Source organism: Strix uralensis, chromosome 27, assembly GCF_047716275.1.
Source record: "Strix uralensis isolate ZFMK-TIS-50842 chromosome 27, bStrUra1, whole genome shotgun sequence".
Taxonomy (NCBI): Eukaryota; Metazoa; Chordata; class Aves; order Strigiformes; family Strigidae; genus Strix; species Strix uralensis.
Genome location: NC_133998.1, coordinates 3,418,775 through 3,432,226, shown reverse-complemented (window position 1 = coordinate 3,432,226; position 13,452 = coordinate 3,418,775). Strand labels below are relative to the sequence as shown.

The following is a 13,452-nucleotide window of genomic DNA, read 5'->3' as shown; positions in this document are numbered from 1 at the left end:
GCCCCGCCTAGCCCCGCCCCGCCCGGCCCCGCCCCTCGCGCGCGCCCCCGCGCCCTGCGGCCGCGCCCCCGATAGGCTCCGCGCGGCCCCGCCCCGCCCCGCCGGCCCCGCCCCCGCGCGCCCCCGCGCCGCGCGGCCGCGCCCCCGCTAGGCCCCGCAGGCGCGGCCCGGCCCGGCCATGCCGGCCAAGAGGAAGCCGGTGCTGCCGGCCCTCACCATCGCCCCCAGCGCTGCCGAGGGGCCGAGCCCCGACGGCTCCGCCGAGTGAGTGAGTGGCGGCCCGGCCCGCCCAGCCTGCGCCGCGGCCGGGGGGGGCGCCGGGCCTGGGGCGGGCACCGGGCCTGGGGGGGCCGGGTGGGGCGGGCACCGGGGCTGGGCAGCCGGGACGTGGCGGGCAGAGGGCCCGGGGAGACCCTGTGGGCCGGGGCTGGCGGGCTCGGGGCCTGGGGAGGCCGGGGCAGGGCGGGCACCGGGCCTGGGGGAGCCGGGACAGGCCTGGGGGGCCAGGGCAGGCCTGGGGGAGCCGGGACAGGGGAGGCTGGATGGGCCCAGCCTGGGGGTGTCTGGGGTGGGGGGACCGGAGCTGAGGGGGCAGGTTGGGGGTTTGAGGGGCTGGGTGGGCTGGGACGGGATGGGCTGGGATGGGCTGGGGGGGCGGAGGCTGGTCTGAGCCCCACGTTTGCTGAGGGGGCGGCAGGGAAGGCAGAGGAGGCTGGGGGAAGGTCTGGGGGCAGCTGGGGTGTGGGGGGCAGGATGGGGGGCAGCAATCAGGGCTTGGCAGGCCAGACGTGTGGGGCAAAGGGTGGTGGAGGGGGGGCGTGGGCAGTGCTAGGGGGAGGCAGAACATCTCATGGGGGTGCTGGGTGGAATGGGTGGGGTGAGACTGTCCCCAGCCATTGCCCTAGGTGTGGGTGGAGGGGCATAAGGGAGTGGGCAGCAAATGGGAGAAAGCAGCTGGAGCCTGCACAGGCGATGGGAGCGCAGCAGCAGGTGCTGGGGGAGCACAGGCACCCCTTTGTGCTTGGGAGTGGGGGGTTTGGGGGGTGGCGGAGGGGGTGTAATGGAGCAGGGGGTTGCTGGACACTGGAAAGCCCTTCTCATCTTTCACAGTGAAACCCAAGCTTGGCTCCCTATGTTGGGAGAGGTTGCTGGTGCTGCCTCTTTAAGTGTTGAAGGATTTTCCCTATTCCTTGGCTTTCCCAAAACAGCTGACGACACTAAAGCTCCTCTCCAGAGGAGATGTAAACTCTTCTTTCTCTGGTGCTGCCCTCACAGCCCAGCGACTGATGGTCCCTCCTGTCTCCTCCTCCCCTCTCCAGGGCAAACCTGGTGGACCTTCAGAAGAAGCTCGAGGAACTGGAGCTGGATGAGCAGCAGAAGAAGCGCCTGGAAGCTTTCCTCACACAAAAAGCCAAAGTGGGCGAGCTGAAGGACGATGACTTTGAGAGGATCTCTGAATTGGGGGCTGGCAATGGCGGCGTGGTCACCAAAGTGCAGCACAAACCCTCAGGGCTCATTATGGCACGGAAGGTAATTGGGCTGTGGTGCTGTGCTGGAGCATCTGGTGCTTTTGCCCAGCCCTGGGAGAGCCGGCTTTGATTGGGATCTCTCTGCACTGACCCATCTCTGCACCCTGACCACCTCGCCTGGGTCGGGAACATGGTCCCTGCTGCCCCCAGCGAGGTTTTACATGAAGCTTCTCCTGTTTCACCTCTGAGCTGCCCTGCCTGTCTCCGAGTCCTCTCCTGGGAGAGGCCCTGCTCTCTGCGACAGGTCCCTGGGGTTTGGAGTGCCTTGTGTGAAAACATAAGTTTATTCTTTTTTCCAGTGAAGCTGGTTTTAATGAACTCAGCTAAACTGGATAGAAGAAGCAGGAAGCAGATCTCTTGAGGAGCCTAGGTCATGGCTAATGAGAACTGGAAATGGCAGGTGGAGGGGTGGGTTTGGCACGTGTTCTTTGCCACCCACTTAACAGATCCCCAAGGTAGTTCGAAGCAGCCGTGACAGTGGTTCCTCTCAGACGTGGGTTTATGGGCAACGTTTTCTGCTGTGCTGCTCTATAGGGGAATACTAGGAGATGCTTGGTGTCCCTATTCCAAAAGGCAGTGCTGGGCCAGAACAGCGCAACCGCTCATCTGTAGGACAGCTTCCTTGAAAGTCTCTACTCTCAGCCGCTGTTGTGGTGGTTTAGTGGGTCTCATGAGCAAATCCGCTTCTCTAGGTGGCTTCACTCAGCGCTGAGCTCTCGAAGCCTTCCAGGGCGTTTGATTTAGGAGCGTTGGGTGTCACTGGGTGGTTTTGAGGTTGTTGGGAGCTCCATGTTCAGAAGCTGAAGCAAGGGCAAGCTGCAGCACTGCTGTCCTTCCTGCGGAGACCGGCCTTTCTAGGTCTGTGGGAAGGACAGACGTCCCTGGGGTGGGGTGACCTAGAGCTTACAGTAGCAGTGGCTTTTTTCTGACCTGCCATTGTGTTTTCTAGCCTCTGGCTTCCCTACCCACAGCTCTGTTAACTGACTCTACGTGGAGCCAAGGAATAAAACTCTTTCACGTGTATAAATTTCATGGTTTGTTTTTTTTTTACTTTCTGTGGTTTCCTTGATATCAGAGCACCTCTTCTTACGACACCTACAGAACTTGTGAAAATGCTCCTGTCTGCTGAGTCAGATCTGCATCAAACTTCTGACTTGTCTTTCTGCTCTATCCTGTGCGATCTCCCTGTGTTACATGGCCGGCAGTTGCTTCAGTCGCTAACAGCCTGCACAGGGCTCTACTTCTCCCTTTATCTTTAATCTTAGTCTACGAATGGTAAAAAGTCTATGCCAAAGCAGAGCTTCCCCTGAAGATGTTTTTTGATTCTTTCCAACTCTCAGGACTTGCTCACATGGTTCTTGTCAGTTTTTCTAGGTGTTACACCTTGAATATTTTTTTTTTTTCTTGGCAGCTGATTCATTTAGAAATCAAACCGGCCATCAGGAATCAGATTATCCGAGAGCTGCAGGTGCTGCATGAGTGTAATTCCCCATATATTGTGGGTTTCTATGGAGCCTTCTACAGTGACGGAGAGATCTCCATCTGCATGGAGCACATGGTGAGTCCCCGTTCCTCCTCTGCAATCTGCTCCTCCCGGGACTGTTCTGAATTGCATCTCCCTGAGACTTGCAGTTGCAGGTGAGAAGGGTTAGGGCTCTGCCAGCTGCGATGGCTCCTTGCCCGGGCTGCAGCGAGGCCACTGTGCTCCTGGTAGGAGCTGAGTGCTCCTGCTTAGGCATCAAAAGGACAGAGAGATCGACTTTTTGGAAAGCGGAAGCAGAGGTTTGGGGGTTGGCCAAACGGAAATGTTGTAAACCCCCTGCTCTACAGAGCTTCCCGTGAAGCTCAGGGTGTGTTTTCTGTTGTCTGTGGTGGAGAATAGTGTTGTCGCTCCTCTGGATCAGCGCTGACAGCATCATCTTCACATTTACCACTGATGGAAAGGAAGCTAAGAACTAATAACAAGAAGCAGAGCTGATAGAAGATAGCATTAAAGTCGTTTTCAAGTGAGATGTTTGAGCTCTGATCATCAGATATCTTTTTTTTTTTTTTCTGTAAAAGGAGTGTGCTCGATGCTGAGTCGTTGCAGACAGCTGAGCTGAGATGCTATGTACTGCTTATATACCCCTTGCCCTCCCTGGGCACGCTTGCCTGTACAGCCAGCTGCTCTGCTTTCCTGCTGGGGACTGGCGTGTTGGTCACTTCCACGTTCTTTATTTTAGGATGGCGGCTCTTTGGATCAAGTGCTGAAAGAAGCCAAAAGAATTCCCGAGGAGATCTTGGGGAAAGTCAGTATAGCGGTGAGTTACGGTGGCTCTTCAGGCTTCCAGAAAGGATTTGCTGGGCACGGTGTGGGAATAATGCTTGTGTTGCCTCAGGAAGCTTTCTTCGTTTCCCCATACGCGCTTTCGTAGCCTGACTAGGGCAGGAGGCCGTGGTGTGTACAAGAGAGGAGGGGGAAAGCAGGTTCCCAACTACTCTCCGTAGCTCTGACCCCTTGTGTGGCACCAGCTGGTGTTGGCCTCTCCTGGAGAAGATTTGGGAGAAGCTTTCTTGGGTGGTAAACCCAAGATCTGTGATTGACTTGGTGATAAATTGCAAACCCATGGACACTGCGGGGTGGCTTTCTTCGCCAAGCTGCAGCGTGGCAGCACCCGGAGTTTACGCAATGTGTCCTGCTGAAGGGAAAGCACTTCCCTTCCCAGCTCTGATCTCATCCTCTCTTTTGATTTCCTCCTAGGTTCTGAGAGGCTTGGCGTATCTGAGAGAGAAGCACCAAATCATGCACAGAGGTGAGAGGAGGAACCTAAAAATAACTGCCTGCGGTACAAGAGCCCTGTATTTCACCTAGAGTCGTGTTTACGCTCTTCTCTCTTGCTGTTGTCAGATGTGAAGCCTTCCAACATCCTGGTTAATTCTCGAGGAGAGATTAAGCTGTGTGATTTCGGGGTCAGCGGTCAACTCATTGACTCCATGGCAAACTCTTTTGTGGGAACTCGGTCCTACATGTCTGTAAGTTCTTTTCAACTTTCGGCTGGGTTTTTTCACAATTCGGGTTCAACTCGGCTCTTGCGGAATCAGCGTGTAGCGTCCGATTTTTGCTCTGTGTTTCCATCCTCATCTGGACTGCCCCGTTCCTGGCTCACATCAGGGGTGAGCCCAGTGCTTCGAGGCACGAGAAGCAGACACCCCCCACATCCTCTCGAGGAGTCGCTGTCCTGTGCCCGGCTAGCAGTGGTGCATGTGGAAATGCAGAGACTTGCAGGGAAAAGCTTTTCAGATCCTACAAATGGTTCTGTATTTTATTTTGGCGAGTGTTTGTGCGTTCAAAAACATCTTCTCTTCCCGTATGCAAAGCTCTGTCCAAGAAAGAAGTGCATGTACCAGCATCTGCATCCCCTCCACGCCTCCTCTGCTGCTTTGACCACGTGCACTTGCTGGCAAAATGGGGGTAAAACCAGTTTAGTGCAGCTGGGTTTTGGTACAGGCTAATGGGAAATTAAAGCCAAATTGGAGTCAGCCAGTGAGAGTGAACTGCAGGAAGAGCTGATTGTGTCTCTCCTTTAAATGAGAATCATAATCAGTGTTACTGAACTGCAGATAGAGTGCCTGTAACAATAAAATTACCTCCTGGCTGGCTCCGAGTCCCCAGGTTCTGTAGCTGAGAGGCAGAGGGAAGGTGGGGGTCTGCTCCCCACACCGTGTGTGCTCGTGGCTGGAGGTGAGCGGTGGGTTATTAGGGAAGCCCTCAGACTACTGTGCTTAGGTCTGAGCTGCTCTCGTATTTTGGGAATGGTTATTCAAGTGCAGTTATAGTTAGACAGTGGCTATTTAAAAATAATATCTCCTTTACACTCAGCCACTGGGTCTGCACAGCTGACTCAAAACTGCCAGTATGGATGACTTGCATGGGTTTGTTTATTTTTAATTTTTCTTTCAATGGTAAGAGCCTGGAGTGGATTTTGTGCTCCTCACATTCCTTTTGGGTATTAACAGGAATAAGCAGGAAAAACAAAGTCTGTTAATAAATTGAGTTGATTAGATCTCAGCGTACAGAGAAATAGGTTCCTACTGTGTGCTCTGGACTCCTCAGTATAAGCAACTAAACGCTGCTCAACTGTAGCTGTTGGTTAGATGCATACAAGTGCTTTATGTGTGCACATGATCTTTATTTCACATCCTCTTTGCACATGACCCCTTTGGGACAGTCCTTTCCCTGGAGGGGTGGAGAGCTGAGCTGGAGAGGCCATCAGAGTCTCATCTATTTAATTTCAGTGCCTGATAATTCTGACTTGCCTGTTGATATTCTGTGTCAATGTGTGTTTCTGTGGTCTTTGCTTCCAGCCCGAGCGGTTGCAGGGCACCCACTACTCGGTCCAGTCCGACATCTGGAGCATGGGGCTGTCGTTAGTGGAGCTGTCTATCGGAAGGTACCCAATCCCCCCGCCAGACTCCAAGGAACTGGAAGCAATATTTGGCCGTCCTGTGGTGGACGGGGCAGAGGGAGAGTCTCACAGCATCTCGCCGCGGGCCAGGCCCCCAGGACGCCCCGTCAGTGGTAGGGGCTGTCGTATGCATTGGAAACAACACACAGACGTGGGGGAGAAGGGGTCGGGTTTTGTTCGGTGTGGCTGGGTTAGCCAAAGGCCGCTTTGGATGAGGTTGTGGCGGGGAGGTGAGTGTTTCTAGGGAGGCCCCTCTCTGCAGAGCAGACGGAGCCGTGTCGATGCTCCAGCAGAATCCACTTGACCTCAGAGGTTTGTAATTCCTAATGAGCGCAGGCGGGCGTCGGGTCTTGCATGGGGAGGTGGAGATTGCTCTCAGGATGCTGTGAAGGAACAGATGTGGAGTCCAACTTGGGTCTCTTAAAGTTTTGAAGAGCTCAGTTTGCCTGCCCTGGGCTCCTTTAGGCCCTGCTGTGTCCCGTGAGAAGGCTCAGGCCACGCAGCAAAGCACCCCATGCTGGGGACGGTGCTGGCTGTCGGGATGTGGCTCCCCTGGAGGAGATGCTTTGAGGGACACTGTCACAGCCCCTGTTGCTCCTCTGGCTTTGCCTGTGCTGCCAACAGGTTCCTTTCAAGCTAGAGGCAGCTTTTTGGGAAGAGCTTTGCTGGGAGCTCTCATAGAAGTACCACACCAGCACGGGGGTTTGGAGGAGGCTCCGCTTGAGCCATTTGCTTGGAAGCAGAAGGCTCTAGAAGCGCTGCCAGCCTGCCACAGCAGATGGTCTGGTACTCTCCAAATGCTCCAAGCTAGGAAATAAATCTGGACTATAGGCACGGTGAAAGAAATGTGAAATTTCAGAACGTGTTTTGGTTTTCGTTATTTTTTTTTTAACTGCAAGTCGTTCCCAAGTGGGTTGCCTCTGCCTCTCCCAGCAGAAGTCCCACAGCATACAGGTTTTTCACACAAAATGAAGCCCTTCGCTGTCCCTGAACAGCCTCTCACCACTGTTTTTGTCATCTTAACCACGCAGGCCATGGGATGGACAGCCGGCCTGCGATGGCCATCTTTGAACTGCTGGATTATATAGTTAATGAGGTGGGTGTTTCTTTACTGTCGGTTCTGCTGGGGCTTCCCTGAGGTACCACAGTACCTGCTGAGTCAGGGTAGGCTCCAAAACTTTTGCTTGAAGAGGAGCTTTTTGATAGAGAACCTCTCTAAGCTGCACTGACGTCCTTTCCTTCTCCCGTGTTCCCTCTTCCTGTCTCTTTGTATCACGAAGGCAGCTCTGGTTTTGGAATAAGGCTCTGCAGGGAAGTTCATAATACCCCTGAAAGAGGAGCTCTTGGCTGTAATGACCTGCTCCTCCTGCAGCCACCTGTTTCAAACGTGCTCCCCCCTAGATCAGCAAAGGCTGAACGCTCCCTCTGCGCAGATGCTGTTTTCTCAGCTGAAGCCCTTTGAATGAGGGTGACCAGTGCTAAAATCCCAGGCTGAAATGTCCTACCAGACTTTTCAGGTAGGCTCCATCCCACCAGCAACTGGAAAGAGCAGCTTCCCCTTTCAAGGTGATAGGAGTTGACCCCCAATTACCGTTTCTGGATCAGCTTTGTCCGCTGTAGACGTTGCCAGAGCTGGGATTTGCGAGGTTGGATCCAGAATTGCGATGCTGCAATTTTGGTTTCCCAGCTTTGGCAGCGATTCAGCGTGGGGTCCCCCCAGCTGCACATCGTGCTGGGGCAGCAGTTTGCTGCCAGCCCAGCCACGTGCTGCCAGGGTAAGAAGTGGCAGGGAGCAGTTCCCTGGCTGTAAAGGGCAGCTTGGAGGAGGAGAGCTGTAGAGCACAGCTTTTCTGCGGCTCATTAAAGATGGTGGGTGACGTTCTGTTTTTTGACCCATTAACACACAGTGATGCAGAAAACCCTTCTTTTCTTTGCAGCCGCCTCCCAAGCTGCCAAATGGAGTTTTCACGCAAGATTTCCAGGAGTTTGTAAATAAATGGTAAGGATTTTATCTTATGGCTGAAGGTGGAGGCCTGTATGTACTCCCTGACAGCTCTGCAGCCTGCTGCTCCACCCAGAATATTCAGCATAACGCAGTGTTCTCCGTGCTCCATAGGTGATCTCTCCCTGGCTGCAGTGTGATCCTGCATTGTGCTGAGAACTTGGGAAGGGTTGGAATAAAGGCAGTTTATTTGTGGTGATGCTTAGCAGTATCCCAGCACCTTCTAAATATGAGCCTGGCAGGGGGATGGTGGAGCAGATTGCTGGGGCTGTGAGTCACCCCACAGCCTTGCAGGCACCAGGCGTACACCATCGACTTCCAGATCTGATGCGGTGGGGGGACACCTGAAGATGCTGTTGCAGCTCCCATTAAATCACAGACATTGGCCGTTACAAAAATCACTTATCCCTGCCAAGCGTTAGGTCCTTTTCTCCATTTGCAGGGCGCAGTTCATCCACGTGGTCTAGAAGAGACAGATCCTGCAGCTCTCCCTAGGAGCTGGGCTGTTGGAGATGATGCTTTCGGAGCCGTTTGCACGCTGCCAAGCTCCTGGGGAAAGCAGCCAGGAGGCCAAGTGACTTTCAGTGAAGCTGGGGACCTCTCCAGCCAGATAACCGGTTTCCCACAAGAAATGTCTCAACCTTGGTTTTGCGCTCTTGTTCTTTTCATTTCAGCTTAATTAAAAATCCAGCAGAACGGGCAGATCTGAAGATGCTGATGGTAAGTGGGGGAGAGCAATTTTCTTTCTACAGTGGGGTGGCACCAGATCTGCAAACTGCTGCCCCGTCCTGTGCCTCTCTTGCTCAAAAGGCTGGAAACTCCCAGGCTGAGCTTAAGATGAGCTAAATAGAGCCTGGGAGAGGGAGTGACTCACCTTTGATTCAAAGGCAGTGATGGTATCTCGCCCATGCAGAGCCCAGGACGGGAACCACCCGGCTGTCCTGTGTCTGTGGAGGTGCCTGGGACAAACCTTTGCCTCCCGAGCTGGGCAGATGAATATGGATATATGGGCTGAATACGAGCCAGCAGTGTGTGCTTGCAGCCTAGAAAGTCAGCTGTATCCTGGGCTACTCAAAAGCAGTGTGGCCAGCAGGTCAAGGGAGGGGATTCTCCTCTGCGCTGGTGAGACCCCACCTGCAGTGCTGTGTCCAGCTGAGAGGCCCCCAACATAAGACAGATATGGAGCTGCTCGAGCCACGAAGATGATCAGGGGCTGGAGCACCTCCGCTGTGAGAACAGGCTGAGAGTTGGGGGTGTTCAGCCCAGAGGAGAGAAGACTCCAGGGAGACCTTAGAGCGGCCTTCCAGTATGTAGAGGAGGCCTGCAGGAAAACTGGGGAGGGACTCTTTATCAGAGAGTGTAGGGATAGGATGAGGGGTAATGGTTTTGAACTGAAAGAGGGCAGATTTAGATTAGATAGAAGGAAGTGTGAGCGTGGTGAGGCACTGGAACAGGCTGCCCGGAGAGGTGGTGGATTCTGTCTCCCTGGAAGGGTTCAAGGCCAGGTTGGACGGGGCTTTGAGCAACCTGAGCGAGTGGAAGGTGTCCCCCGTGGCACGTGGTTGGAACTGGATGAGCTTTAAGGTCCCTTCCAACTCAAACCATTCTGTGAGCCCAGTGTCACCATGTTGACCTCAGCTTTCCTCCTCGGCATCACGCTGAGCCCCTGAGCTACATCTGGCTGCGCCCACACAGCCCTTGCAGAGGGGGTGGCCTGTGTCCTTGCGGCCCCATGCCCTTGTGTGAAGGTTGTCGTGTCCCGCCTGTGCTCTGTTACCTCCTGCCCCCAGGAGCAGGATTTGCCATCCAGGGGCAAGCGAGGATCAGGGGGATTTTGGGCAGCTCGCGGGCAGGAGCCACGCAGGTTCTGCTCTCCTTTAAATCATCCTTCCTCCTGTTCCTGTGTGTCAACTGCATGGCCAGCGCGGATTAAAATCCCAGCCACAGGGCTGCGAGGAACAAATATTTTCTCAAAATCTGTTTTCGCTGCCTGAGAGCCGCCTGAAATGTAGCACCAGGATCTTCTCACCTCTCCGGGGTCTAGCCCACGGCACAGGGCTGGGTTTTGGGAGCCGGGGAGCAGCCGACGATGCTCCTAACCTTGTTTCCCTTCGCTTTCAGAGTCACACCTTCATCAAACGCTCCGAAGTGGAGGAGGTGGATTTCGCCGGCTGGCTGTGCAAAACGCTGCGGTTGAACCAGCCCAGCACACCCACCCGCGCTGCCATGTGAGGGCCGAGCCGACCGCCTGGTGTCAGTACATCTGCCTCTGTCACCATTTCCTCTCCTTCAGTAAATGACCGAACTGCCCTCCTTCCTCCTCCCCGGCCCCTTCTCGCCTCACGTCCCAGCGGCAAAGCACCGTCCCCTTGGAAACGTCTTTATCGGCCGATCCCCCCAGCCAAAGCGGGGTTGGTTTCTTTAGATGTGGGGGTGTTCCAGGCCTCTGCTCCAGCTCTGGAGCTCCTGACACTTGGGAAATGTGGTGCTGCTTATGTTAATTTTTCTCTTTTTTTTTTTTTTTTTTTTTTGGAAACATGTTCACTTGGGTTAAAAAAAAAAATAATCGTGTGTGTGCACAGCTGCATGTGTGTGTGAGACGGTGGCAGGGGATGGGGACAAGGGGCTGCACAGCAGATGCTTCACCTCCTCCCTGGTTTTCACGTGGGCTCCGGGGTGGAAAAATCAGTGGGGCCAGGAATGGAGAAACCCTGTCTAGGGGTGGCCCAAAACAGTGTCACCGTCCTGCCCGGGGCGGCTGGGGAGGAGGTGGGCACCCTGCCGATGTGGGCAGGAGGTCTGTGGGGTGATTTATGGCTGAGCTGGAGAAGAGCAGAGCAGTGAGCTCCCTCCCGGCCTGTCTGCAGGTGGAGGAGAGATTTGTATTTTTTGTTTTCTTTTTAAACGGTTGTTTTAAAGCCTGTTCTTGTCACGCACTGGATATTTAGTGAAGGGTCTCGATGTGTTGAGCGCAGGCTGAGCTCTTGGCTTGCTGGGGGGGGGGGGGGGGGGGCGGTGTGAGCAGCTCCCCTGGGACTGTGGCACCCTGGCAAGCTGTGGCTCGCACCTTTAGGTGCCGAGGTGAGGGGGGAGCATGGAGTTCCCTTCCCTGGCTCCTTCCAGCGCAGAGAGGTGGGAGGCAGAGCCCAGTTGTCCACCGTGGCCTGGGCAGAGCCGGGCTAGCCCAGGAGTGGGGTCCCTCTCCTGACCCTGCCATCTCCTGGGGACAGGGAAGGGTGAAACCCTTCCGAGCTGCGGGTTTTCCTCCTCCAGCTCCTCTCAGGCTGTAGCAGAGCCCCAGGGATCCTTATTGGAGCCCCTGGGCCGGGAGGTGCGGGGTGCTTAGGCTGGGCATTGCAGGGAGGGGGTGAACCGCCCCCCAGCGAGACCTGGTTTGTCCCAAGGCCACCTGACCATGGTTTATGCCTGTCACGTCCCCTCCTGCCCAGGAAGGACCTTGCAAAACCCCCCGTGGGGCCTGTGGTGGCCCCGCGGCTGTGAGGGCTGAGCCCCAGGGCAGTGGCCGGATCCAGCGCTGTGGGGTTGGCAGGTCCCCGCTGTCACCTCACGTTCCACCACGCGTCTGTATTTTTGGGCGATTTGCTCCCCCCCCGTGCAGGGCTCTGCAGGCTCCCCGTGAGGAGATGATTTTTGGAAGCTCAGTGAGATTTTTTTGGGGTGTGTTTTCCTTCTGTTTGGGCTGGTTTTTCGCTCCGTTGGGCTGGTGGCTGACATCCCCTCTGCCTGCGCTCGGGTCCCACCGTGGCAGCCCCCCAAAAGCAAGCGCTGTGACTTGGTAACCCCAAACCTCTCGTACCCTTTTTCTTTCCCCTTCCGCAGCAAAGGATGAAGGTGCTGCCCTGCTCGGGGCAAGCGCTGGGGGCAGCTGCGTCCCCCCAAGGCAAACCCAGGAGTGGGGGGAGACCCCAGATTTAGGGGGTGGGGGGTCTGTGCTCACTGGCTCAGCTCATGCCTGGGCGAGGCACCCCCCAGCCGTGGGGATGCTCGTCGTTATGTTTTTTTGCCTCTTAATTTAAGTGGGAGGTGGGTTCATAAAGCTTTAGGATATTTTCAGTTGGTTTTGGTGCTGGGTTTTGGAGGAGGAGGATAAAGCGTGCTGAGCGTTTTGTTGGTGCAATTTTTTTTTTTTTAAACTCGATATTTTCATCATGGAAAAAAAAAAATAAATGGCACTTTACATTTACAGGCCTTTTCTCTTCTTGGTTGTGCCCCAAGTGGCTTTAACCCTTGCAGAGCTGGAACCCCCACGGGTCCTCCCTGGATGGGAGCGATGTCACTGCCCGTGTTTGGGGACGCGGCCGTGCCGGGATGCGCCGGTGGCTCTCGCCAGGATGCGCCGGTGGCTCTCACCATGCTGCCCATCGGCTGCCTCCAGCGGAAGCAGGCGATAACGGAATTATCTTGGCATGAGGCAGCCCTGGCCCCGGTGGATGCGGGGTCTGAGGACGGTGCGATGCCCTAAATCCTGCCCCAGGGGAGCCGGGATCAGCTCTGAAAGATTTGGGGTGAAATATTTATGGCTTTTAAGTATTTGAGATGAAAAGAAGCAGGGAGAGGTGAAGCTGGGCTCTGCCAGCCCTGGGCAGCGCTGGCAAAATGGAAATCAGGCCCAGAATTGAAAAATAACTTTATTTTGCAGAATTCTCGTGCCGTTAGCAATGCCAGGGCTGTGGGGAGGTGATGCTGGGCACCCGCCTTGGTACTGTCCCTGTCCCCCCCCACCCTGTGGGGTCCCTGGTGTGAAGGTCCTGTGGTGGCACTTTGAGGGGGGTCCAGGTTTTGCTTCTGAGGGTGTTTTGGGGTCCCCCGAGGGTTTGGGCTGTCCTGCAGAGACCAGGATAAACTCACTCCACCCATGGGAGCTGCGACAGGTTTTGATGATGTTGGCTGGGAATCCTGGTGGGGGTCCCCGGGGGGGTCCCCGGGCTGGGGGTGAGCACAGCCCCTGTGGCTTGGGGGGAGCAGGGATGAAGGGGGGGTCTGGCCAGAGCTGGAGGAAGGGGTACCCCAAACCCCACTTCTGTGGGACAGGAGGGGGGTGCTTGGGGTTACGCCCCCCCTGACATATGTGGGTGCTCTCCATATCTGTGTCACAGGCGGTTTTGGGGTGGCCCCTGCCTGCGGAGGGCTTTTGGGGGGGCTGGGAGGCCGTGCTGGGGCTTCATCTTTGGGGGGGGGGGGCCTCTGGGCGTGCCCCCGCCCACGGCGGAGGAAAGCGAAAGCAGGCAGCGAGCGTGTGGCCGCCGGCGCGTGGCAGGGCCCAGCCCTGGGTGCAGCCTGGGGGGGGCCCCCCAGCCCCCTGCACTCCACTCTGCCTCCCCCCAACCTGGTGTTGGGGCCCAGGGTCCCCTCACTCCCCCCTTACAGCCGGGTTTTCCTGTCCTGCCTCAGTTTCCCCACCTGCAGACTGGGGTTAATGATACCAACCGCTCCCCAAACACCCCCTGGGGCCCCC

At 56.0% G+C, this 13,452-nt stretch overlaps 1 protein-coding gene across 1 annotated transcript; it reads left to right on the top strand.

Annotated features, from left to right (window-relative positions):
- The first annotated feature begins 127 nt into the window (after positions 1 to 127).
- MAP2K2 (mitogen-activated protein kinase kinase 2) lies at positions 128 to 12,180 on the top strand. The gene is made up of 11 exons (XM_074851658.1): positions 128 to 264; positions 1,320 to 1,530; positions 2,941 to 3,087; positions 3,752 to 3,829; positions 4,270 to 4,321; positions 4,417 to 4,541; positions 5,874 to 6,087; positions 7,006 to 7,070; positions 7,912 to 7,973; positions 8,651 to 8,696; positions 10,098 to 12,180. The coding sequence occupies exons 1-11, from the start codon at positions 179 to 181 to the stop codon at positions 10,206 to 10,208; spliced, it is 1,197 nt and encodes a 398-aa protein (XP_074707759.1). The 5' UTR covers positions 128 to 178; the 3' UTR covers positions 10,209 to 12,180.
- The last annotated feature ends 1,272 nt before the right edge of the window (positions 12,181 to 13,452 follow it).

Excerpts from the sequence above, each read along its gene's own strand:
- MAP2K2 (XM_074851658.1), top strand. The coding sequence starts at position 179 with ATGCCGGCCAAGAGGAAGCCGGTGCTGCCGGCCCTCACCATCGCCCCC. Across the intron at positions 1,531-2,940 it reads GGCTCATTATGGCACGGAAG|CTGATTCATTTAGAAATCAA; the intron begins GTAATTGGGCTG and ends TTTTCTTGGCAG. Across the intron at positions 4,322-4,416 it reads GCACCAAATCATGCACAGAG|ATGTGAAGCCTTCCAACATC; the intron begins GTGAGAGGAGGA and ends TGCTGTTGTCAG.